The sequence below is a fragment of the Ipomoea nil genome, unplaced genomic scaffold, assembly GCF_001879475.1.
Source record: "Ipomoea nil cultivar Tokyo-kokei standard unplaced genomic scaffold, Asagao_1.1 scaffold3265, whole genome shotgun sequence".
Classification (NCBI taxonomy): Eukaryota; Viridiplantae; Streptophyta; class Magnoliopsida; order Solanales; family Convolvulaceae; genus Ipomoea; species Ipomoea nil.
Window position 1 is genome coordinate 756 of NW_017619693.1, and position 25,785 is coordinate 26,540.

The 25,785-nt window shown below is 38.3% G+C and overlaps 1 protein-coding gene, 1 non-coding gene and 2 pseudogenes across 2 annotated transcripts; 3 read left to right on the forward strand and 1 right to left on the reverse strand.

The window, feature by feature from the left end:
* The first annotated feature begins 1,475 nt into the window (after positions 1-1,475).
* LOC109169217 lies at positions 1,476-5,610 on the forward strand (annotated as a pseudogene).
* An 894-nt stretch (positions 5,611-6,504) lies between these two features.
* TRNAS-AGA lies at positions 6,505-6,586 on the forward strand. The gene has a single exon. It is a non-coding gene; the product is annotated as a tRNA-Ser (tRNA).
* A 68-nt stretch (positions 6,587-6,654) lies between these two features.
* LOC109169219 lies at positions 6,655-8,639 on the forward strand (annotated as a pseudogene).
* Positions 8,640-17,151: 8,512 nt separating this feature from the next.
* Positions 17,152-23,453, reverse strand: LOC109169226 (calcium-binding mitochondrial carrier protein SCaMC-1-like). The gene is made up of 4 exons (XM_019318072.1): positions 22,803-23,453; positions 18,046-18,831; positions 17,850-17,940; positions 17,152-17,733 (listed from the first exon to the last, which is right to left on the reverse strand). The coding sequence occupies exons 1-4, from the start codon at positions 23,245-23,247 to the stop codon at positions 17,541-17,543; spliced, it is 1,515 nt and encodes a 504-aa protein (XP_019173617.1). The 5' UTR covers positions 23,248-23,453; the 3' UTR covers positions 17,152-17,540.
* Positions 23,454-25,785: the final 2,332 nt, after the last annotated feature.

A 25,785-nucleotide genomic window follows, 5' to 3' on the forward strand; every position in this document is an offset into this window, starting at 1 on the left:
TGTTCATAATTCGATCAATAACTGTACATTCATAATTCCATAACTGTAGATTCATAATCTCATAACTGTAGATTCATAACTCCATAACTGTAGATTCATAACTCTATAACTGTACATTCATAATCTTCGAAGCTCTATATTCACAATTTTAAAGCTCCATGGTCATAATTTTATCACTATATATGTTAATTGTAAGTTCATAATGTTAGAGCTCTGTGTCATAATTTCATAATTGCATAACTGTACATTCATAACGGATAACTGTACATTCATAACGGCATAACTGTACATTCATAATAAAAAAAAAATAACGCCGCTAATGCCGTTAACGGCAAAACACGCGCGAATTTTTTTTTTTTAACTAAAATGACGCATTTTTTTTTAAAACGACATCGTTTTGGGCCCGTGTCCACAATTCAATGTGGACACGGGTCCAGAGCATAATTTGCCTAATGCAAAATGCTGGGCTGAAATATGCAATTTGCATGGCCCAAAGAGTTTAGGAGTTTGGCTTGCTGAACGGCCAACCGTCTGGTTGGGCCGGGTTAGACAGCCCTAACCTTGAGGAAGGTGTTCCGTCAGCTACAGGCCTACAGCACTCTCATTGGCCATTGCGTCTCTCTCGCTTTGCTCAACTCTCGAAAACCCCACTGCACTCTCGACGGCCGGAAACGCCTTTTCTCGGTGAGTCCACAGCCACGCGCGGCGAACACTCTTACTCTCTCTTTATCTCGGTTGTCAAAATGAAATTTTTTACATATGTGAAATGAGGTCAGGGGATTAGGTCTTTTGGGGCGGTGTTTAAGCTCTTCATTATTGGAAGTTAGTTGGTATTATTATTATTAGTATATTAGTATTAGTATTTTTTAACCATGTTGCTGTTCTATAACCTCTGATTTTTTTGTGAGAGCTCGCTCGCAATGTAAACATGGATATGGTGAATTGGGATTTAGAGAGTTGAGAACGCCTTTGAATGCTACAGTGGGAATGCCTAACCTAGAACTCAGCTGCATTTATGTAAATTTCTTGTAATTTCTAGCTGACTGAGTGTGTTTCTCTGATTTCAATTCACCCTGTTTAATGGGAAGTCTGAACTGCATATGTGCTGGATTGAATGACTTTACTGTATATTTATCAAATCTTAGTCATGGAAGAAGTTGGGATGTTGGACTACGTTGGGCAAAGTATGCCTCTTGCCAGTCTGGGGTAAATTAGTCTCTTTTGGAGATTATGATGAGGGATCCAAGCATCTTGAGATAAATTTAGTAGTTACGTTATTGGTCCCCTTATGTAATGTGACCTTTATGATGATGAAGTTGCTCCATATGTTTTATGCTTTTGAAGGTGATATGTGCACACTAAGTTTATTGATTTTCTTTGAATGACCGTGTGTCTATATGTAAATGCAAGATTCTATGGATATTAAATATTTCCTCTTAGAATGACATTCTTTGTCTCACTCCTTGAAATTCCAGAATTGAAATTTGAGTGGATATTGAAGTAAAGAGCAGAAAAATGTCTAGAAAAGGATTAATGGAGCAGGATCTAAGTAAGTTGGATGTAACACAGCTACATCCACTATCACCTGAGGTGATCTCTCGTCAGGCAACAATAAACATTGGTATGCTCATTGAAATGTAAAACTGCAAGCATCATTTTGTCCTGCATATGTAGTTACGTGCATATTTTGCAAGCAGGCAAGCTTTTGCTACTGTCATGCATTCAATACTAAAGTTCAATTTTTATTTTCAGGCACCATTGGCCATGTGGCCCATGGGAAGTCAACAGTTGTAAAAGCCATATCTGGTGTCCAGGTTTGTCACAATCTGTTGAGTTTGTGCATATAAGTGCTTACGCTTTGAGGAATCCTTATTTTCTGTGTAGTCACTCTTACTTGGATACAATTAACAATGAAGCTTGGTTGAAGAATAACTAAGTAGTGCTGCTAGTCTTTTCTGTTTGAAGCCATAAAAGTGTAGTTACCTAGGAGAATGATTTGTATATACATAAAAAACTTCTAATATATTGGGAAAAAAAAAGAGTTTTAGAATGGTTTCAGTATATGCAATACTTGTATGCAAACTTGTGAAAGCGTGCGCTAAAGTGCAAAAGCGAGGTGAGTGACGAGGTGTTGCTCTGCCTGGGCAAGCTTTCCGGCGAGGCGGCGATGAAGTAGCGAAAAGCGAAGTGGCACGCTTTACCATACAAAGCGCAAGTCAAAGGTCAAAAAAAAAAAAAACTAACGAAACAAAATTCTAAAATCAACCCTAAGTAGCTAAAAAACCTTCTGCCTCACCCCCAGAGCTCCGCCCTCTGCTCTGCTCTGCTCACCCCCTTGTCCCTCACTGCTTTCTGCCTCGACCATCATCGCTGCCATTTCCTTGTCGCCTCGCCGTTGCCTCCTCCCTGAGAGCTGAACTCAGAATCCTGAGGTAAATTGCCACGGCTTCTTGCTCTGTATTGTTTTTTTTTTTCTTCCTTTCTTTCTCTTCTTAGTTGAAGAAGACGACTGAGATATGAGGTTAAAATGTTAAATAGGAATAGAGTTGGAGTCTTGGTTGGACACATGGCAGTAGTAGTAGTGTACACTTCATAGTACACTTTTTGTTTGTGTTTGTGGTTGTTTTTATTTTTTTGTATTAAGTTGTTTCGAAATTATTATAATTAAAATCTTAATTTCAATTTACATTTAATTCAATTAAGCTTTATTATTGAATTATTGATTGTTGAATTGAATAATTTGTATTTTTAGGTCAATATTAGTATGTTACGATATTACCATAATGTCTAATCCAAAAAATCAAGATCCTGGATGGGACCATTGTATTATCACTTATGAGATTATCAGTTTATCACTGTTTATGTTATTTTGCATTACTATTTGAGTATTTTGAGTATATATATGAATTTTTTAAAAAAGCATCGCTTTATGTGAAAAGGCGACGCTTCGCTTTGCGCTTTCGCTTTAAAGCAAAGCCCGGGCTCGTTGCTTCAGTGCGCTTTTTCGCTTTGAAAAGTTTGCTTGTAAGTGCTGAGTTGTCTCATCTGAAGCAAATCTATACTTGCTGGTAGTCTGACTTGCATTTTTTCATGTTCTTTGTAAATGATGTAGTAGTTTTATATAGAAAGAATAGTTGTCAGAAGAGATAGTTGAAATTTTTGGTAATATACCTTCTCTTTGCAGACTGTTCGTTTTAAAAATGAGCTTGAACGTAATATTACGATTAAGCTTGGATATGCCAATGCAAAGATATATAAATGTGAAGATGAACGTTGCCCTAGACCTATGTGCTACAAGTAAGTTTTGGTGATATGGGAAGGGACTAAGGAGGCTGTCTTTTTGATTCACTCTAGTAGCTTCCCTGTTACGTACAATATCATTTTGTAGGCATATGGAAGTGGAAAAGAAGATAGTCCTATGTGCGATGTGCCTGGTTTTGAGAACTGCAGGATGAAGTTGCTGAGGCATGTGTCATTCGTTGATTGCCCAGTAAGCTCCTAACAAAATATCCCATGGGATTCTTTCTTTAATAATTGCATTTTCGTCATTATCTAATTGCTTCATTGCTCCACATTATCAGCTCACAACCTTGTACCCCATAACTTTGCAAATTTAGTATTCTTATCTGCCAATCTGTTAATGCAAATCATTTTCTTTGGTCTGATCCCTTATATATGTCCAAAATAGAAGTGCATGATTTTTCAATCAATGTCTATTGCATGAAAGTACGGAAACATCAATATTTGCTTTTCCTTTCAACAGCTGTGCCTGCTTTTCTACAATTCTACATCAAGTGTTTCATCCATCACAATGTATTATCAGATATAAGATGACAGTCTTTCCTTTACTTCCTTTCTTGTAGGGCCATGATATTCTCATGGCTACTATGCTTAATGGAGCGGCAATTATGGATGGAGCTTTACTTCTAATTGCTGCCAATGAGAGCTGTCCTCAACCTCAGACTTCGGAACACTTAGCTGCCGTTGAAATTATGCCGCCTCCAACATATAATCATTCTTCAGAACAAGGTTGATCTAAGTGCAGGAAAATATTGCCATCAACCAGCACGAGGCCATTCAGAAATTCATCCAGGTTAGTGGGTTTAACTGAGGTCTGGTCAAGGTTTCTCTACTGGATCATATTCAGGAGTGTCAAACCATATTAATTGTATTTTTCAGGGCACAGTTGCTGATGGTGCACCAGTGGTACCTATTTCTGCTCAATTAAAGTATAACATTGATGTTGTGTGCGAATATATTGTGAAGAAAAATCCCCATTCCAGAACGGAACTTCACTTCAGCACCAAACATGATTGTTATCCGCTCATTTGATGTTAATAAACCTGGTTTTGAAGTTGATGAAATCAGAGGTGGCGTAGCTGGTGGCAGTATCTTGAAGGTATGCTTGTAATTTCAAAGTCTTTAAGTAAGTTGTAGATGTGTGAAGTAATCACTGATCAAGGATGTGACTTTCATTTTTGTTATTTGGTCTTTTCACTGTAGTTACTAATGGTCATGACTAATTTATAGACAGGCTGGATTTCCATGGGAATTATACTGGATTAGTGATTCAAAGATATTCAATTCATTGTGCAGGGTGTTTTGAAGGTTAACCAAAAAATCGAGGTTCGTCCTGGTATTGTTGTCAAGGATGAGAATGGAAACATCAAATGCACCCCCATATACTCTAGGATAGTTTCATTATACGCTGAGCAGAATGAACTCCAATTTGCCGTGCCTGGAGGATTAATTGGAGTTGGCACAACCATGGACCCAACGCTGACACGTGCTGATCGATTGGTGGGACAAGTCCTTGGTGAGGTTGGGTCACTTCCAGACATTTTTAGTGAGCTAGAGGTAAAGGGTAGTTCCTTGGAATATTTTTCCTATACTTGTATCAGTTACTTTCTATGTTTACTTTGTTTGGCATCGAACCCAATATATATTTTTCTCCTTTACTGCAGGTGAATTTCTTTTTGTTGCGACGCCTTTTGGGTGTCAGAACAAAAGACACAGAAAAACAGGGCAAGGTCACAAAGTTGACAAAGGGAGAAATTTTAATGTTGAATATAGGATCTATGTCTACTGGAGCTCGTGTCGTTGCCGTCAAGAATGTCTTTGCAAAGCTTCAGTTGACATCCCCGTGTGCACCAGCAAAGGCGAGAAAATTGCTCTCAGTCGGAGAATTGAGAAGCATTGGCGACTTATTGGCTGGGGTCAAATTCAAGCCGGAATTACCCTTGATGTCCCCCCTGCCCCATTCGAGTGATGTAAGTCAACATTTTTTTGGAGAACATGTGAATCTACAAAAGACTTGAATTTAAAACATGGGAGGACAAGAAACTGTTGGAAAAAGAATTCAGTAGAGATATGATCATTTCGAATTTTGAATACTAATCACACTATTATATTGTCTTGTGTTGTTTTATCCCAATTATATTTTCTTTTTTCTTTTCTACTCAAAATATTTGCCTTGATGGAGTGTTCATATGTTGTAATTCATTAGTCTTTTTGTGGATGTCAATGTTTTACTCCTGTGTAATAGTCTGCAAACTACATAAAAGGTAAAATCTCACTAGAATGATTATGTATGATTTCTGTTTACTACCATTTTGATTATATATATATTGAGTTTGCTTGGGTTTATATATGTTGATAATGCAATTGTTATGGTCACTCAATTACTTAAATGCCACTGCGATTTCTATTCTCAGGAAATGAATGAACAATGCACTTGGAGTGGCATTAGAGTAAGTTCAAGGGAGGTTTTTTGGTGAGTTTTTAGTGTATTGTTGGAGGAGAGAAATGACGATGTGATATATTAGGGGAAAAAATTATATTTTTCTACAATAACTTGTTATTTGGTTTTTTGAAATTAAAAAGAAAAAATCAACTCGTAACCTTTTTGAAGGCACGAATAGCGCCTAACAGATAGGCGATCATTTCACTTTTTTACTATTTATTTATACTCAAATTAGACTTGAGAATGTTATATGGGGCTCATTCTCATGTGGACTAATTCAATATATAATTTGACTTTAAAACTGTAACTAATATAATTACAGAATAATAACAATCTCTAACAAAACAATTTCATGTTCTCATTTTATCACCAATATATTTCATTAATATGTCAAAATAAATAATTACATGCATGATGACATCAAGTGTTCAAATTTCATTGGGAGCATAGTTGTAATTATTTATTTTTGACATATTAAGGGAATATATTGGTTGTAAATATAATTAATTTTAAATATTTATAAAGTAATATATGAGTTAGAATATAAATATAATAATGTGACAGTGACAATGTCAACACCATGTAAGCTAATTTAACTGTAATATTAACACGTTAACTATTGTTCTTAATTGCACCACTTTATAAAGAAAAGTACAATGACTAAATTGGACAAAACACGGTAGTAATCTCATAGGTACTTTGACCCATGGTTGCAAGATGTAAGCTAATATTGATATGTTTATAATTAAAGTAACAACTGGGTGGACGTGCCGGAGTGGTTATCGGGCATGACTAGAAATCATGTGGGCTTTGCCCGCGCAGGTTCGAATCCTGCCGTCCACGCTTTTATTTCTCTTAGTCTTCCTAGAGACCTTGTAACCCATTCCCGGTCTCTGTGGGGGGCCGTCGGAGCGAGGAATTAAAACTTCTCCCCATTTTCGCCTCTTCCTTTGTTGTTTTGAATTTTTGATTTACAGGCATGCCGCCTTCGTTTATTTTTGGGGATTGTGTTCTTGAAAGGCAAACATGAAATCCGAATGGAGGAATTATAATGGTGGCTCTGTGTCCTCATCATCTGAATACGCGATTAATCTGCAAGCAATCATGGCGTCTCATCACCATTCTCAAGCTCAAATGCAACACCATATCACATATCCACCAACTCCAAGCTCAAGCCCTCACCAATGGCTGCCTCTCTCCGCTCAACCAAACTCCTCTCCTCACCCAAATCCTCCACTCCTTCACTTCCCTCCTTCCCCTCCCCGCCTCTACACCCTCCATTGCCACCCACCTTAACTACGCCACCGCCATTTTCAACCTCATTCGCACCCCGTCTTCCTTCTGTTACAACACCCTCATTCGATCCCACGCCCTTCTTTCTTCCCCCACTACTGCCCTCGGCTTCTTTACTGAAATGCAGAGATCCGGCGTCCCCCTGACTCGCATACTTTCCCTTTTGTGCTCAAGGCCTGTGCTTCTTTGGGTTCGAGTTTTCTTGCACGGGCGCTCCATTGTCAAGCCCTGAGATTTGGGTTCTTGGTGGATGTGTATGTGGTCAATAATCTTGTTCATGCCTACTGTTTGAACGGCGGAGTTGAGGATGCGTTTCAGGTGTTCGATGAAAGTTGTGACAGAGATGTGGTTTCGTATAATGTGATGATTGATGGGTTTGTTAAAGCCGGCGAGACGGGGAAGGCGAGGGAGTTGTTTGATGAAATGCCTGTGAGAGACACGTTCTCTTGGGGTGCCCTTATTGCAGGCTATGCAAAAATGGGCCAGTGCAGGGACGCTATCAGCCTGTTCGATCAAATGCTTGACTTGAATGTTCTGAAACCTTGTAATACATCATTGGTTTCGGCTCTCTCAGCTTGCTCGCAGCTGGGGAGTTAGAGAAAGGAATGAACATACACAATCATATCAAGCAAAATGGAGTCTTTATAGATGCATACTTGGCCACTGGCCTGGTCGACATGTATGCCAAATGCGGCTGCATAGAGGCAGCTCGGGAGGTGTTCGAGACATGTATCGAAAAAAATCTCTTCACATGGAATGCCATGCTTGTTGGATTAGCCATGCATGGTCATGGCAAATCGCTGCTCGATTACTTCTCACAAATGGTGGCTTCTGGCACAACACCTGACGGGGTAACCTTCCTGGGAGTGCTAGTGGGCTGCAGCCATGCAGGCATTGTTGACGAAGCAAGGAAGCTTTTCGGGGAGATGGAGAGCGTCTATGGAGTCCCCCGAGAGCTGAAGCACTACGGGTGCATGGCAGACTTGCTGGGACGCGCAGGCTTGATCAAGGAAGCCATGGAGATGATAGAGGGAATGCCAATGAAGGGGGACGTGTTCGTGTGGGGGGGTTTGCTTGGAGGGTGCAGGACGCATGGGAATGTGGAGGTTGCAGAGAAAGCTGCTGAGAGGGTAATGGAGATGAAGCCTGAAGATGGAGGGGCTTACTCCATACTGGCAAATGTTTATGCCAATACAGAGCGTTGGGATGAGTTGGTGAAGATTAGGAGAGTGATAGATGGTGGGAGAAGCATAAAGAAGAATGGTGGTTGCAGTTTGATTCATTTGAATTGTATCATATAGAAAGAAAGCTTATCTAGAAAGAAAGCTTATCTAGAGAGAAAGCTTTATATCCTGCGAGATTAGCTAAGTGTTAGACTACATGACTTAAACTACCACTCTAGCGGCAGAGTGAGAGTGAACTCTCCAAGTTGACAGAAGTGTGTTGATAGAAGTGGAGTGGACTCTCCAAGTTGACAGAAGTGTGTTGACAGAAGTGGGGAGATAAATCCCTTCCAAGTTGACAGAAGTGAGGAGATAAATTCCTTATGCATAGAGTTAACAACAGAGTTTGCCTTGAGGGTTCCTATGTCACCCAAAAAGAATAGAATTAACTCTATTTTTAAAAAAAAAAAACTTAGGTGAGGGTTCCTACGTCACCCAAAAGAATAGAATAATTTTTTTTTTTAAAAAAAAAACTTAGGTGATCCGCTTCGCTGCAATTAGCCTGCCGGTCAGATGCGAGTCTTCAAGTACACACAAGAGATTCAATTCAGACCTTCCATCATCCTTAAGTATTTTTCACATAAATAATTTGAATCCCACATTGTCACTTCTAGTCATGATCTTTAAATCAGACAACGAACCAACCACATCTCCCAGGACTAACTCTATTATTTTATCATAACTCATTGTGATTTTGAACGATTGGTGTACACAGTATATAAATATGAAGAGTTGTGATTTTTATCAAAACTCATATCAAATGATAAAATATTTGGTGTTAAAAACATTTTTCTTAATTTGTTGATCACTTTGTATTTACAAACTTTACCACCTCCTATTTTTCAATGACTACGTAACACATGGTGACACGATAAAAGTGTATAATTTTAAGAATTATGTTACATACCCTTATATTTATCACTCATAAATAGAAAGTTCTTAATGTGAAAATTGCATATTTGTGATGTGGTATGTTTAGATAGTTATTGCTTGAATGTGGTAATAACACTTTGCCATTTCAAGAGTGATTGTTTTTGAGTAACACTTATATAATGAGTTAATACCCAAAATGGTTATCGACTATAATGATTTTTCTCAATTTCGTCCAAAATGACTTTGGTGACTTAATGTAGTTCCAGACTTTTTTATTTTTGCTCAATTTAGTCTTCCGTTTGTTATTCCGTCAAATTGGTGTTAAATAAAGAGACAATTCACTAATCTCAATATTGACATATCTTTACTCTCAACCCTGCGAAATGAGAAATCCATTTTTCTTTTACGAGTTACTTCCAGACCTGCAAATATAAACAGGTCTGGGAGTAATTCTAGAGTAATTCATAAAAGAAAGAGGGATTTCGTACTTCACAGGTCTAGGAGTAAAGAAATGCCAATTTTGAAATTATTGGATTGTCCCTCTATTTAACAACAAATTGACAGAATAACAAACGGAGTACTAAATTGAGCAAAAACACAAATTTAGGACTACATTAGGTCACCAAAATCATTTAGGACGAAATTGAGAAAAACCATTATAGTCGAGCACCATTTTGGGTAGTAACTCATTATATTACTGTTTAGCATCTTATTTTTAAATACACAGTCAATGGTTTACATTATTTAAGAAAGGGTGAGTCTCCTATGAGAACATATCACACATCTTTATCCATGAAACGAATCGGGTCAAGATGTTAATGTTGTACTTATACTGGAAAATATAATGTTAATAAAATAAATGAATTGTTTTTTTACTTGTAAGGGATTTTGAAAAAAAAAAAGTAATATTTTAAAATCAAAATGTAATTGATGGATAAAATAAACATAAAGGACTAATCCGTATAGCCGGTCCGTCATAATCATCAACCCGATGGAACTAAATCACTCGTGACCAATCGTACCATTCATGTCGACAGGCCTCGTGACAGAAGAAGATGTTCTCGAATCACCTTTGGAGTCGCCCTGATGGAGAGCTACCTGGCCGGTCTACCGTAGGTTGGCCGATCGGCCTACAATGTGACGCAACCTGCAAGCCGGAAAACCTAACTTACACGACAAGTAAATGAAGACCAACTTGCACTTGTAGAACGGCGATTGACAGCTTGCAGGTATGACGATTCTATCGCCTTGGTCAGTCAACCTACGCATAGCTGCGGAGTGACCGACTGACCAAGCCAACGAGAAGACGCCACGTCAAGCCACTTGCAGCAAGTGCATTAAATGCGTAGACCGACTTAGTTAGTATAAATAGGAGGGTTTCCCCCTCACTTCTCATCTTCATCTCATTACAACTACTAAACTCTACTTGTAATCTTCACTCTGTAACGTCTCCCTACTTGTGATCCACCCTACATTGCAATCTACACCATTTGTAGCAATCCGTACTCATTTGCTACTTGTAAACTGTAATACTACTTAGCCTAGAACCGCTCAGTCGTCACCCGATCGACCGACCTAGTATTCGTAGTGTAATCGTAACTCCCGATTTCATTTACGCGATCATTGGCGTTGTCTGTGAGGATCTGAACGAGTCACTTTCTCGTTACTTTTCTTTCTTCACAACAAAATCTACCTTGCTTGATCAAAATGGCAAACAACATGAGGAGTCGGAGCCATCAATATATATATATGTATATATAGGGCTGTGCAAACCCGACCCAACCCGTCCGATCCGAAAACCGAAACCACCACATCCGACCCGCCCGTGGTTCGATTAGCCATATCCGAACCGAAGCATAAACGACGTCGGATAAAGGAGGTCGGATAGGGTTTGGTTTTTTCCCATCCGACCCGTCCGACAATCCGATCTAACCTAGGGTTAGGTTTTATGTGTATGCTAGACGACGTCGTATGAGGTGAGTATATATGTATGTTGAAGCCCTTGTGAAGCCAGATGCGCAACCCTACTCTTCTCTCATTCTTTGAGACTCTCTCACTCTCAGATCTCTTCTCTCGTTCTCTGCTCTCTACTCCTCTCAATCTCATCCTCTCATTCCTTTGAGTCTCTCAGACTCTCACAGTCTCACCTCTCTCTAGTCTGTACTCTTTGAGACTGAGAGTCTGAGTCTCTCAGACTCTCACAGTCTCACCTCTCTCTAGTCTGTACTCTCTGAGACTGAGAGTCTGACTGTATGAGACTCTGAGTCTCTGTGGACTGTGAAGTCTTCGACTGTCCGATTGTCCGGTGGGCGGTGGTGGACTGGTGGAAGCCCTTCTCGAGTTGGTGGTGGAACGTGGACTGGTGATTAGAGGCCCTTGTTCTCCGGGGAATATTAAGGGGAAACCAAGTAAATCAGAAACCCCAGTTTTTCCATTGTTTTTGTGATCTGTTGATCCTTTTCTCTCTGTATGTTCATATGCTCGTATATTTGTGTTAGATTATGCTATGTTGTGTTCTATTCTCTGATCTATTATGGTGGAAGCAGAAACCCTAGTTTTTGTTTTTGTGATCTGTTGATCCTTTTCTCTCTGTATGTTCATATGCTCGTATATTTTTGTTAGATTATGCTATGTTGTGTTCTATTCTCCGATCTATTATGGTGGAAGCAGAAACCCTAGTTTTTGTTTTTGTGATCTGTTGATTCTTTTCTCTCTGTATGTTCATATGCTCGTATATTTTTGTTAGATTATGCTATGTTGTGTTCTATTTTGTGATCTATTATGGTGGAAGCCCAAACCCTAGTTTTGTACTTGTGATTTGTGTGGACTGTGATATTGTAATCTATTGAGAAGTTCCAGATTGCATCTCACTTGTCTCTAATTTTGTACTTGTGATTTGTGTGGACTGTGATATTGTGATCTGTTGAGAAGTTCCAGATTGCATTATTCACTTGTCTCTAATTTTGTACTTGTGATTTGTGTGGACTGTGATATTGTGATCTGTTGAGAAGTTCCAGATTGCATCTCACTTGCCCCTAATTTTGTACTTGTGATTGTGTGGACTGTGATATTGTGATATTGTTGATACTTGAGAAGTTCCAGATTGCATTTATTGGTGGAAGCCATTAAACGTTGAAATAAAAGTTAAAGGCTTGAATGTGAAATTATCAAGTTTCAAACTTGAAATTTCCATTTATTGGTGGAAGCCATTAACTGAAATCCAGATAATGATGAATTGGATACAATTCCTGAATCTGGATTTCTTTCATTATTTGAGTATGTTTATGGATGTATTACCCTTTATTGAATATTTGAATGTAAATATGTAAATATGTAAATATTAAAATGTGAAATCTTGATACATGATGGCACAAAAAGTGTCTGAATCCTGATTTCTTTGTATGTTTATGTGAATGTGATTGTTGGCTTGTTGCCTTTGCTGAGTAATTGATGCCCATCATTTTAGATGGAAAGCATCAATGTTCCTGACTCTGGACCTCAACCCTCAACTCAAGAGGGACATGGAGGACAAGCCCAAGGCACTGAGAATCCTGCTCAGCAGCCTCAGGTTGCTCCTGCTGTTCCTGCAAAAAAGAGGAGGGTGGTTGAGTCTAGATCTCCAGTCTGGGATCACTTTGAAAAGATTAAAAACTCTGAAAATATAGTGGTTAAAGGCAAGTGCCTTTACTGCCTGAAAGAGTTTTTCAGTGAGCCTAAGAAACATGGCACATCATCTTTGAAAAATCATATGCTGGCATGCCTTAAAAATCCTGTTTCAAAGGATATGAGGCAGTCCCTTCTCACATTCAATACTGTTTCAACTTCTGCAACAGAGGCTCCTGTGGGGGTTTTGGGGACTTGGGTCTTTAATCAAGAAGCCATTAGAAGGGCATTATGTGAGATGATCATAATAGATGAACTCCCTTTTAGGTTTGTTGAGGGTCAGGGGTTCAAGAAGTTTATTCTTGTAGCTTGTCCTAGGTTTCAGATTCCTTCTAGGTGGACTATTTCTAGGGATATCTACCAAATCTTCCTAGATGAGAGGTTGAGTCTTAAGAAGTTGTTTAGGGTGGGCACCCAAAGGGTCAGTTTAACGACTGATACTTGGACTTCTGTCCAAAGGATTAATTATATGTGCATTACTGCACATTTTATTGATGACCAGTGGAGGCTTCAGAAAAAAATCATTTCCTTTGTCCCTGTTTCTTCTCATAGGGGGGAGTATATTGCCAAAGCCTTAGAGAGCTGTCTGTTGGAGTGGGGGATTAAAAATGTGTTCACTGTGACAGTGGACAATGCTTCTTCTAATGATACAGCTATGAGATTTTTTAAAAGCAAGTTGTTGTCTTGGGGGGGTTCTTCTGTTAGGGTGCAGTATATGCACATGAGGTGTATAGCCCATATCTTAAACTTAGTGGTTCAAGATGGCTTGAGGTTTGCAGATGAGTCAGTTAAAAGGGTGAGGGATGCAGTGAGATGGGTTAGGAACTCACCTGCTAGGTTGAATAAGTTCAGAGAACTTGCTGAACTCATTAGGGTGGAAGCCAAATCAGCTTTGCAGCTTGATGTCCCTACAAGGTGGAACAGCACCTACCTTATGCTCAACACTGCAATTCAATATCAAAGTGTCTTTGACTCATATCATCAAAATGATCCTTCTTTTTCTGCTGACTTGGGTTCTGCACCTTCTTTCCTTGATTGGGAGACTGTTGAAAGCTTAATGAAGCTTTTGAAAACTTTTTATGAAATGACTGTGAGAATATCTGGTTCTCTTTATGTCACTTCTAACACATTCTTCTCTGAGATCTCTGATCTCAGTTGCATGCTGGAAGATATGACTAAAGCTGAGAGAACTGAAAAGGTAAAAAACTTGTGCAATTTATTTGTGTAATTCTGTATATCTTGTAAGTTGTTTACTTGTTTGTGTTTTTAAATGCTTATGCTTTCTGAGTTTCTGCATTTATTAGGCAATGGGGACAAAAATGAAAGAGAAGTTTGATAAGTACTGGGGAGATCCATAAAAAATGAACCATATCATTTTCTTTGCCAATATTCTGGACCCTAGAGATAAGGAGGAGTACATGCCTCACCAGTTTGTCCAGTTGTATGGAGAGGCCAAAGGCAAAGAATGTTTTGCCAAGGTCCAAAATTCAATGGTTGCATTGTACCATGACTATGCAGCTACATACTCTGACAGTTCATCCTCTAACCAACCTGTCCAGTCTCAGCCTACTACTTGTACAGTTGGTAGGCCTGTCTCAAGGATGAAGAGTGAACTTAAAAAAAAGAGATTGGAGAGTGGTGGTGGAAGCAGTAAGCAGACAGAGCTACAAATTTACTTGAGTGAAAATCTGGTTGAGGATGATGAATCTGTGAGTTTTGATGTTCTAAAGTGGTGGAAGAATCATAGTGAGAGATTTCCTATTCTCTCCAAAATGGCTAGAGATGTACTTGCACTTCCTATTTCCACAGTGGCATCTGAGAGTGCATTTAGTACAAGTGGGAGGGTGCTTGATGCATTTAGGAGTTCCTTGACTCCTAAAATTGTGGAAGCCCTACTGTGTACCCAAGATTGGTTGAGGTTACATAATCAGCCAATCACACTTGAGGAAAATTTAGATGAGGTTGAAAGATTGGAGAAAGGTAAAAATATCCATTAAATAATAGTTTCTTTTTTACTTTTGTAACTTGATAGTCTAGAACTAATTACATATTTACTTAACTGTTTTGCAGAGTTACCCACTGGAGCTGCAACTACTGTACCATCAATGCTGCCATCCATTCTTGTAATGTTTTCCATAATGATTATTTGTTTTACTAATTATTTATCTTTACTGGTGTTGTACTGTTGTTTGCTGTTGGCCTACACAAGATGAAACTGTATGAGTCTTAACAGTCTGAGTGGCTTGGAAACTTTCTATTATTATATTATAGAAATGTTACCCCACTTAGAGTTGAGCAATGAGCAGTATTCAGTATTCTGTACTGGTATCCCTTACTCCCATTACATCCATTCTGGATCTCTGGTATTCCTCTCACCCTCTGAAATCTGAATTGATCTCTGTTGATGCATTATTATTTATTACTTATTTTTTTGGCAATGATGATGCTTCCACCACTGTCTGAAAAAATGGTATAGTGTTGCTATGTTGCTCATGTGTTATTATAACACATTTGAGCAATTTGCCACTATCCTTACTTGAAATGGAAAATTGCAATCTGAGCCTACTATTGTTACTTAGTTAGCTGTTTACTACATATGTTGTCTAAATGTCTAATAATCTAATACTGTGTTAAGCTTTCATATGAACAGGACGAAATGTAGAAATGGTGATTGATGTAAGCTGATTTGCTGATTTGAATGATTGCTGATTTGAAGGAGTCGAATTTTTGATGTTTTGGAATTTATAACTTCAACTTGTATTAAGTTTGTATTTTTGGTTTACTTAAATTATTTAGCTCTGCAAAGTGCAAACTGTGCATTAAATTGTTGTAGCATGTAATATTTTGTTTACTTATTAGTTATTACTTATTTCAGTTTTAAATTTTCTATTATTATTTATTAATGACCTTTTCCAAATCCGACTTAAGTCCGACAATCCGATCCGATCAATTCGAAATCCGACATTGCATATCCGATAGGGTTTTAGTTACAAAAAAAACGGATAGGATTCCAAAATAGCAATCCGAAATCCGATCAGATGGTCAGAATATCAATCCGATCCGATCCGATCCGTCCGATGCTCAGGCCTATGTGTGTATATATATATATATATATATATATATATATATATATATATATATATATATATATATATATATATATATATATATATATATATATATAACATGAATTGGAACTCCACAACTTATAGGTATGAAACTTTAATGATGTAAGAACAATTTTGTTTGATAAACAAATAGTAATATAATATTTGTAAAGTAATGTAAAATTATACCATTATAGAAATACAGACAAAAATATTAATTAATACCATAATGACTTAAACCATTCCCAATAATGCAAAAAATCATAATTAAATCTCAATATGAGAAAATATTTGACGCACCGTCGTTCTATAATTGCTATACAACGGCGGCACCACCTCATTAAATTGTAAAGTCAACTTTGACTGAACCTTTTTATGCAAATTATAATTATAATAATCTTAATATAGTATAATTATAATTAATATTATTTAGTTTTAATTGATTGATCATAATAATTATTTTTAATAAAAGAAAATAATTATAATTAGAAAAATAAATGATATAATAGAGGGTAAAGTAGAAAAAATAATAAAGAATACTAAAATAAAATAATATGAACCACTCATCTCAACAAACAATTGGACCAACATTTTTTAGTTCCAGTTATAGACCTAACTTTATTGGCATGTAGAAAACAACCATAATGAATCATATTCATTTTCAATTCCAAACCACACCAGTTTCAAAACATTGATACTTTTGAAGTAAAAATGTAACACATTCTAACTATTTTTTTTTTACTAGAGCTTTGATCAAAATGACCAAATATGAGAAAAAACTGAAAAATATGCACCAAATGTGACAAATATAACACTTATGAACTAAATGTGAAAAAGACTTAATAGTCATGAGAGCAAAGTAGAAATAATTCAACTAGAGAACTACTCACATAATGGCATTTGAGGTTTGAGGTGTGTACTTGTTCTTGGTCTATGCTGGCTGGGTTGAAAGCAATTTGTATGGCCCTATTGTGTTGTTGGCTTGTTGCACACCTGTCTAATACTGTGCTTTAAGTGACAATGGTTTCTTTCTCATCTTTGGCTGTTTCTCCTAATTCCTAAACACACACACACACACACACACAAATCACCTGCTAAATTGATCATGTGTTGTGTATCCACCACAATTGAGCTTCCCTTGGGAAATCCAGCATGGCAGCAAATCTGCAGAACCACACCCTCCCCTTCAAGCTCCAGTAACAAGTAATCACAGAACATCAATGAATCTATGTCACTGGTATGCAACAGATGATCAGGGTGGCAGAGCTTCAACTTGTCTGCATATTTATTATTAATGTAACAAAAATTTAATGTTCCCCAGCTTTGACATTTTCGTTTTGCATACAACTAGGCAAAATTGTACAAGGATCTCCCTATTACTCGAAACACATCTCTTTTGCATTCGAACTAGTACTATACTAGTCACAGCCATAGACACTAGTCAGTCAATGTGATGAACATAGTGATTCATCCAATCTCTCAATCTATCCAAACAGATTAAAAAATTCAAGTGTTTGGCTTCAAATTTCAATAAAGACATCACCGATCTCCAATTTGATTAAGAATTTTATTCGTCATCATCACCAATTACCTCATTTAATAACAATTGTGCTGCCTGTAGAACCTTGTATCAGCTACTCACTCAAGATATAAACTCTTTTTCATACTTTCATAAACCAGATATGTAATGCTTGCTGCTGGTACAACCTTAAGAAGATTTGGGAACAGCCCCTTGTAGAAGCCCCTTAATCCTTCATGTCCAAGTGTTCTGAGGAATACATCAAACATTCCTTTGTAAGCAGTGTTTGTATGCATAGGTTGAGCTTGCATTCTGAGGAACAACGAAACAAGTAGGCATGAATCAAAGAAATGTTACACTTAATCAATGACAACTTGTTCAAACCACAGGATGAAATGTGGCAAAGACCAATCAAGTTGCAGATTTACCTAGTTCTAATAACTTGCAATGGATAAACGCATGTTGCTCCAACAGCTCCCGAAATTGTCCCAGAGCCCAGTTGCACAAGAGGACCAGGTTCTGCATTGAAACCCAAGTAGCTAAATGAGCAATCTTCAGAATATATTGTACTGGATGAAGAGATAAAATATATGGTCAAAATAAGGAAGAAACTAAAAGCCTCACCACTATCTTGGAGAATATATGTTCTTGAAAAATTCTTCAACGCCTCATAGGCAGCTAAGTCAATGCCTGCGTAAGGGATAATCCCAAGAAGAGAGGGTACAAGTCCTCTGTAAAATGCCCGGGGTCCCTCCCGAAGCCATATATCTATTGACAATTTTCCTAAGTGTGGGACCTTCCCACCTTCACAAGCATATGTTTGTAACCTTGTTTTCACAAGGTCCATTGGATATATAGCAGTTTGTGCTACTGCACCTGCCAATCCACCAGCAATAAGTCGTCCTGAAGTTCCTATATCACTCTGATCCCGTCCCTTGGCATGTCCAATAGCATTCTTTAACATTTCATAAGTGTAAAATTTAATGGCACTCTCAGGTACAACCTTCAAAATATTTATTCCATTGCCCCGAAAAAATCCCGAAATTCCACCCTCTTTCCATATGCTTTTCACTGCTGGCATGATGGAAGCACGTGTAGTCTGAACTTGTAAAACCACTTTAAGGCGATCAAGGGGTGCAGTTGCTGTACGAGAAGCAGCTCCAGCAACCCCTCCTGCAATCAAATATTTAGATGCATGAACATGCTTGCTGATGCCTTCAGGAATCACTGCTTGTTCACCAATATCTACAAGACAGACCCTTTCCAAGTACCGGTAAATATTTTCAATGGTGGCCTCATGCGGATAGAGAAGAAGAAAATCCCTCCATTCTTCAAAAGTTATGACGCCATCATTATCCTTGTCAACATGCTCAACAAATCTTGCGAGTTCATCATCGTCAATTTCAATCCCTGCAAAAAGAAACTGCCCCAACTTCTAAGAGAAGATGATTCACGGAAAAAAGAAACCATCCCAAATGAAATGCAAATTTTCCTAATAATAACTAGCATATAAAGGAGGATCTAACTAGTAGGAAATAAAAAAGCAATCAAGATAATTTCGTCCAAGGAACAATTCATGGATGAAAGAAAGTCAAAGGAACCAAAAATTTGCCAAGAAAGTGAACATTAAAAAGTTAAAATGTTTGCTTCATTTATCACAATGGGTAAAACACTTGACAAATATAAAGCAACTTACAAATCTGCAGCATTGGTATATTAATACACCAATTTAAATCTTAGCTACCAAAGTTCACTGAAGGCAATTTTACATTGGGGAATGCTCACCAAAATCAAGTATGACTAAGATTATAATTTGTTGCATGTTGAGCAATCAAATGCAGTCATTCAACTTAGCTCTTCACTTATCCTTTAATTTTAACTATAAAGGTTTTTCTAACTTTACCGCCGGTTCCAGTGATTTATATTAAGCATTGGTAAGAGCCAAGTACCTTAAGGTCCTTAATTTAAGCTTCAGAATGAATCAAGTATCTAGCAATTCAGCTAACCACATTGACCCATGTAAGAATAAGATCAACCAACTTGGTGATAAACTAAACTAGTCAAGAATATTTTTCCTATTGCTCAATTTTTCAGGTCTACTGAATCTAATGGGAGAACTAAGCAGCCATTCTCTGTCAAGAAAAATATAACAGTGACCAGCAAAAGTGAGAATATTACTGCAAAAATAAACACCATGAGTCCATGACTCCAAATGAGGCAATATCCTTCCTTTGAAAGGATCTTGTGAGGGTCAATGCTACATTTAATAATGCTTGTACTATCACTAGTATTAATCATGGATACAAGAGCTAAAACTTTCACTTAACAAGGAGCATTTGTTTTCTGATTATACAAACAAAATGAAATGAAAGAAAAGTGATACTCTTTAAACAAAAAGAAAAGGCACTAACTAATATCTCTATGAAAACAGATGTGTTGAAAATAAAGAGTTAGTTTTATCTATAGGGTTGTGTCTATTTAAAAATAGGTGTTAGTTTATGAATAGGTATTTACAGTTATGTATTTGTGTATATAGGGTTGTGTCGGTTTAAAAATAGGTGTTAGTTTATGAATAGGTATTTACAGTTATGTATTTGTGTATATATATGTACTGTGTTCCTGTATTAGAAACACAGAGAATACTAATATAATTTCAGTCTTATATACATTTCCTAGTTGGCGGGTGGTATTATTCTCCACCCGCCAGGCCATTCCATCTTCCAAATTCAACATGGTATCAGAGCCACTTTCCTAGGGCATTTTCCTTAATTTTTCTGGCATAAACAGTAGCCCTGAGACTGCCTCTTGAATTCCAACGTATCTATGGTGGTTTGCTTCAAAATCTACAACCACAGTCACTCTCGGAATCACGTCGCGACCTTACCCAAGAAACGCCGATGCACGCGCCCACACGCGCCGTCAGAGTTTGCTGGAGCACCGATTGTCTTTCTCAGATCTCTTCTTCTCCGGTGGTTTTTTGGTCTCACCTCCCACACTGATGAATTCCTCTCCATCTTTCGACCTTATCTGGAAAATTTCATCGCCATCCGTCACCGTCGTCGTCATCACACGCCACCGCCGGCGACCTTCCCTCACGCGCCGGCGCGTGAGCCCACCTCCGGCGTGATTTTTTGGCGAAACTCTCCAGAAACTTCTGTCCGTACCCCACAACCCCATCTGCGTGGATTTTTCTGTGGTGTATTTTTCCTTGTGATGTATTCTCCAGTGAAAATTCCAGATTGTTGTTTTGCCCTTGGACCTTTTGGTGAAAGTTTGAAGGCTTTTTGGGTTTGTTGCAAACCTCTTTCCTGGGTGTTTTTGGTATAACCGTATTTGTTTCTTTATATTCGGTATACCATACCTTTCTCTAGAGTTTTCATGTTTGGCACCTTGTTTATTTCCGGAAGCTTCTTTTTTTATTCACTTATCCTATAAGAGGTATAAACAACAATCATGTGGTTTTCTCGGTATTCATACAACAATCATGTGGGCTCTACTACCTCCCATTTGCTGCTCAGATTGGTTTGCTCTGTTGTTCGTGATGAAGATTGTTGTTGGCAAATCCCAGAGTGCTTATGTTGCTGACTTGCTGTGAGGGTGTTCGTGTCAGTTTGTGACAAGCTTCGTCCCTGGTGCCTTCATTCACAAGGGTTGTTTATAGCATTGTTCCTTCGAAGCCATCCAACACTGTTATTCTCTAGCTGCTTTTAATCTTCATTTGTAATTCTAAGTAAGGTAGAGTGTATGTTTTAATCCAAGCTTGAAACTTCCAGATGTTCAAGCTTGAGGGGGAGTGTTGAAAATAAAGAGTTAGTTTTATCTATAGGGTTGTGTCTGTTTATGAATAGGTGTCAGTTTATGAATAGGTATTTACAGTTATGTATTTGAGTATATATATGTACTGTGTTTCTGTATTAGAAACACAGAGAATACTAATATAATTTCAGTCTTATATACATTTCCTAGTCCTTGATTCTTCATATTGCTTCCGCCTAACTGGCGGATGGTATTATTCTCCACCCGCCAGGCCATTCCATCTTCCAAATTCAACAAGATGCACTGCCAAATCTACTTTTCAAGGGTTTTCTCATTGCCATCTTTAGCCCTTTTGTTTGATATTAAAATTTCAAACATAAGAAGGTGTTCAGCTCTCAGAAACCTACAATATAGACAGAAATTCATATCACACAAATCATCAAACTTAAATAGAGTTTAATACCATAATTGGCCATCTAAAGGGTAAAAAAAGAATTCTCTTTCTCTGAAGAAGCCTTTAGAGGAATATACATAGTATGAGCAATAAGTGATATTTTAACCTCAACTTATAGTTGATGTACCACCCCTTTTAGGTCCATCTATTCCTATGCCCCAATGTTTTATTATGTATGGATCATATAATGTTCATATATGTTATGCAAGGAGAAGTTATAACATTTCAGTTAATACTCCAAATATTAGAATTGACATGCCGTTATAATGCTATTAGACAATCCTCTTCATTACTCGTAAAGATCTGTTATGCTAAGTCTACAATTGAAACAACTGAGCAATAGACCTTCTATCCTAGTACCAGCAATTGATAATTTACTAATGTTCAGGTAAGTCTATAATTAAAACAGATTAGCATGCACCCAATCAATGATGTACAAGTGGTAATATACTTGCTTTCAGCTAGCACCTAAACCACCTGAATATCATTAACAGGGGATTGTATTACCACATTAAAGTTGGTGGCTCGAGCAAGTATTTGCCTAACACTAGAGCAGTGTTCAAACTCATTGGGAAAAAAGAAAAAGATAGAGATTTTTTTTTTTTTTCGTTTGGACAAGTGAAAGAAAGAGCTTTTCTTATTGATACTACTTATAAAAAGCATCCTGACTCTTGGAAAAGAGTAAAAGACAATCAGCAACATTTATATATACTTTCTGCAAAAATATATAGTATTGAGTAAATGCTGATGACCGATGATCCTGAAAGAACCAGGCAAAGGCCATTAATTTAAATTAATAAATAAATAACCTTAGTGAGCCACATAGGATGAGGAATCAGATTCAGCAGACTTGGAGTTTTCAATGTAACTTTACAAAAAACAAGGAACAACTCGATTCCAAAAAATTCTACTTATGGAGTTTATTTTTTTTGTTCTAATAACTTTGCCACTTTGAATATATTCACCACATTCCAAACATCTCAAGAGTTAATTACATAGTTGTAAGATTGATTAAACTCCCCATGCTGAATTATAATTTCCATAACAAGCAACCGTTATTCATCACACAGAGCATTGATAATCAATGATCATAAAGTCATAGACTCATAGTAATGATGAACTTGGAGATTGTAAAACTTTTGAAAGAAATGAAACAAGTAACCGTAAGTACCAGCCTTTACAAGAGCATCCCAGAGCTCTTCCGGCAAAATGCCGCCGCTATGTTCCACATCAATAGCCTGGAAAATCCTGTACAATTCCAGCTCCTTATCATCCATATACTTTCTGAATTCCGGATAATCCACTCTCCCATCCTTATTTGCATCAACCACTCTCAAGAGCTCCTTGGCGAACTTGTAGTCCGCCTGGATTTGCATAGCGGACAAGCCCCTCTCGATTTGGGCGTAATCCAAGTAGCCAGCATTGTCGGAATCAAAGAAACTGAAGAGGCTCCGGATTCTGATGTCCCTCTCTTCCTTAGTCTCCTGGAGAGCTGCCAGCACGTGGTCCATGGAGACCGGGCCGGGCTTCATAACCGGATTGCAGCATTCGGACCGGTCCTTTGCAGTCATTGCTGGGAAATTGACATGCCCTACGGCCTCTCCAGCCCCAGACATGGCCGCCAGAAATCCGGATCCTTCACCACCACATGTACTGAAGAAGAAGAAGAAGAAGAAGAAGACGCGAATTCTCAGATCTAACGCATATAGAAACCAGTTAGCGTATCGAGACGCTGATTGATTCGAATTGCTTTCCACTGAGAAAAGGAGTGCTGCCTTGGAAGGACAAATTGGCGATGACGATGACGATGATCAGAGGTGAGAGAAAGGGAATATTTGAGTGGAGGAGGATCCTATTTTATGAAGATCCGAGAAATTGACCCGAAATTGGTAAAATGGACTTCTTACACTTTCGGGTCAAAATTCAAATATTCAAGCCAGTAAAATTAACATTTGGGGCATGTGGACAATGATGTGGTGCAACATTTATCATTTTATGAACAATGGAATTTTTTTTGTTTGAAAAAAAAATTAATTAATTAAAAAGGAAAGGGGGAGGAATATCCATCCATTCTCCGCAACTTAACACAAAAACAGATTCCCGAGCAACACAACAATGTGGCATGATTTGCAGATCGCTTGACAAAGTGGAAATTAACATCATTTAACAAAGAATGGAATATAAATTTCAATTAAAAAGAATAAAGGTAGGTTTTATATTCTATTATTTAGTTTGTAGGGAAAGGTTTAATACGAATAATTAGTATTAAAATTCAAATGTTCATACGTAATTGATGTTTTGTTAAAGAGAAAATTTCACTTTTGGTCTTATGACTATTCGAATGTTGTTACTTGTAGTTCACAAGTTTCAAAATTGTCAGTTTAGTACTATAACTGGCATCTCAATTTCAGTCCATCCGATTATAACTATTCAATTTTTCTCAATTTCAGTCCATCCGATTAAAATTTTAGCGAAAATTCACCGGTGAGTCTCCGGTCTCCCTTTTTTTTTTTTTTTTTTTTTTCTTTGAGCGACTAGGCTGTTGTCGGTGCCGGTCGGTTAGCGCGACCAACAGGCTGCGTTAGCTAGCCAGCTGACCACCAGTGACTAACCTGTAACACCCCAGATTTTCGAAAACTTTTTAAACTTATATAATAAAGGTAATCTCTTATTAATTCCCAAAACAGAGCATACTAAACATAAGTGTTTGGGGTGCTATGCCACATCTGAGCTGGAGAACTTAGATGCACAAGCTAAACTATCTAATTATCCTCAAATCAATGTCATTACATCATCATGGCACGCAGGCCAAAAAGGAAGCTAACTATCTAAGCCTCAGGTTCTCTAGCGCGCTCCGGAGCTACTCATCTATGCTTGAAAGTCAAATATATCTGTTCAGCGAATGATGCTGGTAACCCACTCCAACGCGTTAAAATACAATATATATATATATATATATATATATATATATATATATAGCTGTAAGATATATACTTAGGAGACTTTAGCTTTAAAACCAGGAATAGACTCGACAAGTGGGGACAAGCACATTTAACAGTTATAATCAAACATATAAAGACATCATCATATATCCTAAGGTCACAGGTTAACTTCATATCATTTATATCATCTTTCAATCAATATCATTATCACATAAGCACACTTTGGTGGCGCCACAGGACCAATCGCATGCCCATACATGAGGGTTAGCGCATATAGCGCTAATACGGCCCCGCAGCACCCTACCTCATACCGCAGCATGAAGGGATTGACCACATCCAACCGATTAGACCGTTGACGAGCTCAACGGCGGTCGGCGGACCACAGCCCTACACACCACTGACGAGCTCAGTCGGTGGATCGCAGCCCCTGTAAGACCGCTGGCGAGCTCAGCGGCGGACCATAGTCCTACACACCGCTGACGAGCTCAGTCGGTGGACTATGATCCTCTTTGTGGACTGCAGCCCTACACACCGCTGACGAGCTCAGTCGGTGGACTACAACCCATGGACCACAGCCCTACACACCGCTGACTAGCTCAGTCGATGGACTGTAGCCCATGTAGACCAATTTGATCGCAGCCAATATTGGGGAGTTATGCACATATAACACATAGCAAGCACATGCAATTCACATTAACACATCGGGAGAGGGGAGAAAACGTATAAAGAAACTTATGCGTGGCCATCCACATACTAAGAAATATCCTAAGGGTCCATGCATCTTTCACCTAGGTTAACGGGGTACCAATTCAGCTAGCATGCAATACACAAGACTCTTTTATCCTACGAACGTACCTGAAACATCAAACTAGACTTAGGCACGATAAACGGAGTCCGCCAGGACACCACGGGGGTCGGGAAACATCAAACGGGGAAGCTAACAACCCAAGGTGGAGAAAATTCAGCGGGTGGCCGGCGGGTGGAGGACCACCCGCCGGCGGCAATCCTCCGGGCAGCGGGTGCCCGGCGGGCAGTCGTCTGCCCGCTGCCGGCGATGCCAAATTGGGCAGCGGGTCCCCCTACCCCCACCTACCCCCCACTGACTCTCTTAAAATATTTTGGTCCCGGGATCTTTCGTGGAACCCGAAACCATGTTTAGACACTTTTAAACACAAACGATGACACCACGTAGTCAAATAATGGATCAAAACC

Bases quoted from the DNA above. Each gene is read 5' to 3' on its own strand.
- LOC109169226 (XM_019318072.1), bottom strand. From the start codon at position 23,247: ATGTCTGGGGCTGGAGAGGCCGTAGGGCATGTCAATTTCCCAGCAATG. The intron at 18,832-22,802 runs GTACTTACGGTT...TTCTTTTTGCAG, and splicing joins GGATGCTCTTGTAAAGGCTG to GGATTGAAATTGACGATGAT. The intron at 17,734-17,849 runs GTAAATCTGCAA...GTTGTTCCTCAG, and splicing joins TTGCAAGTTATTAGAACTAG to AATGCAAGCTCAACCTATGC.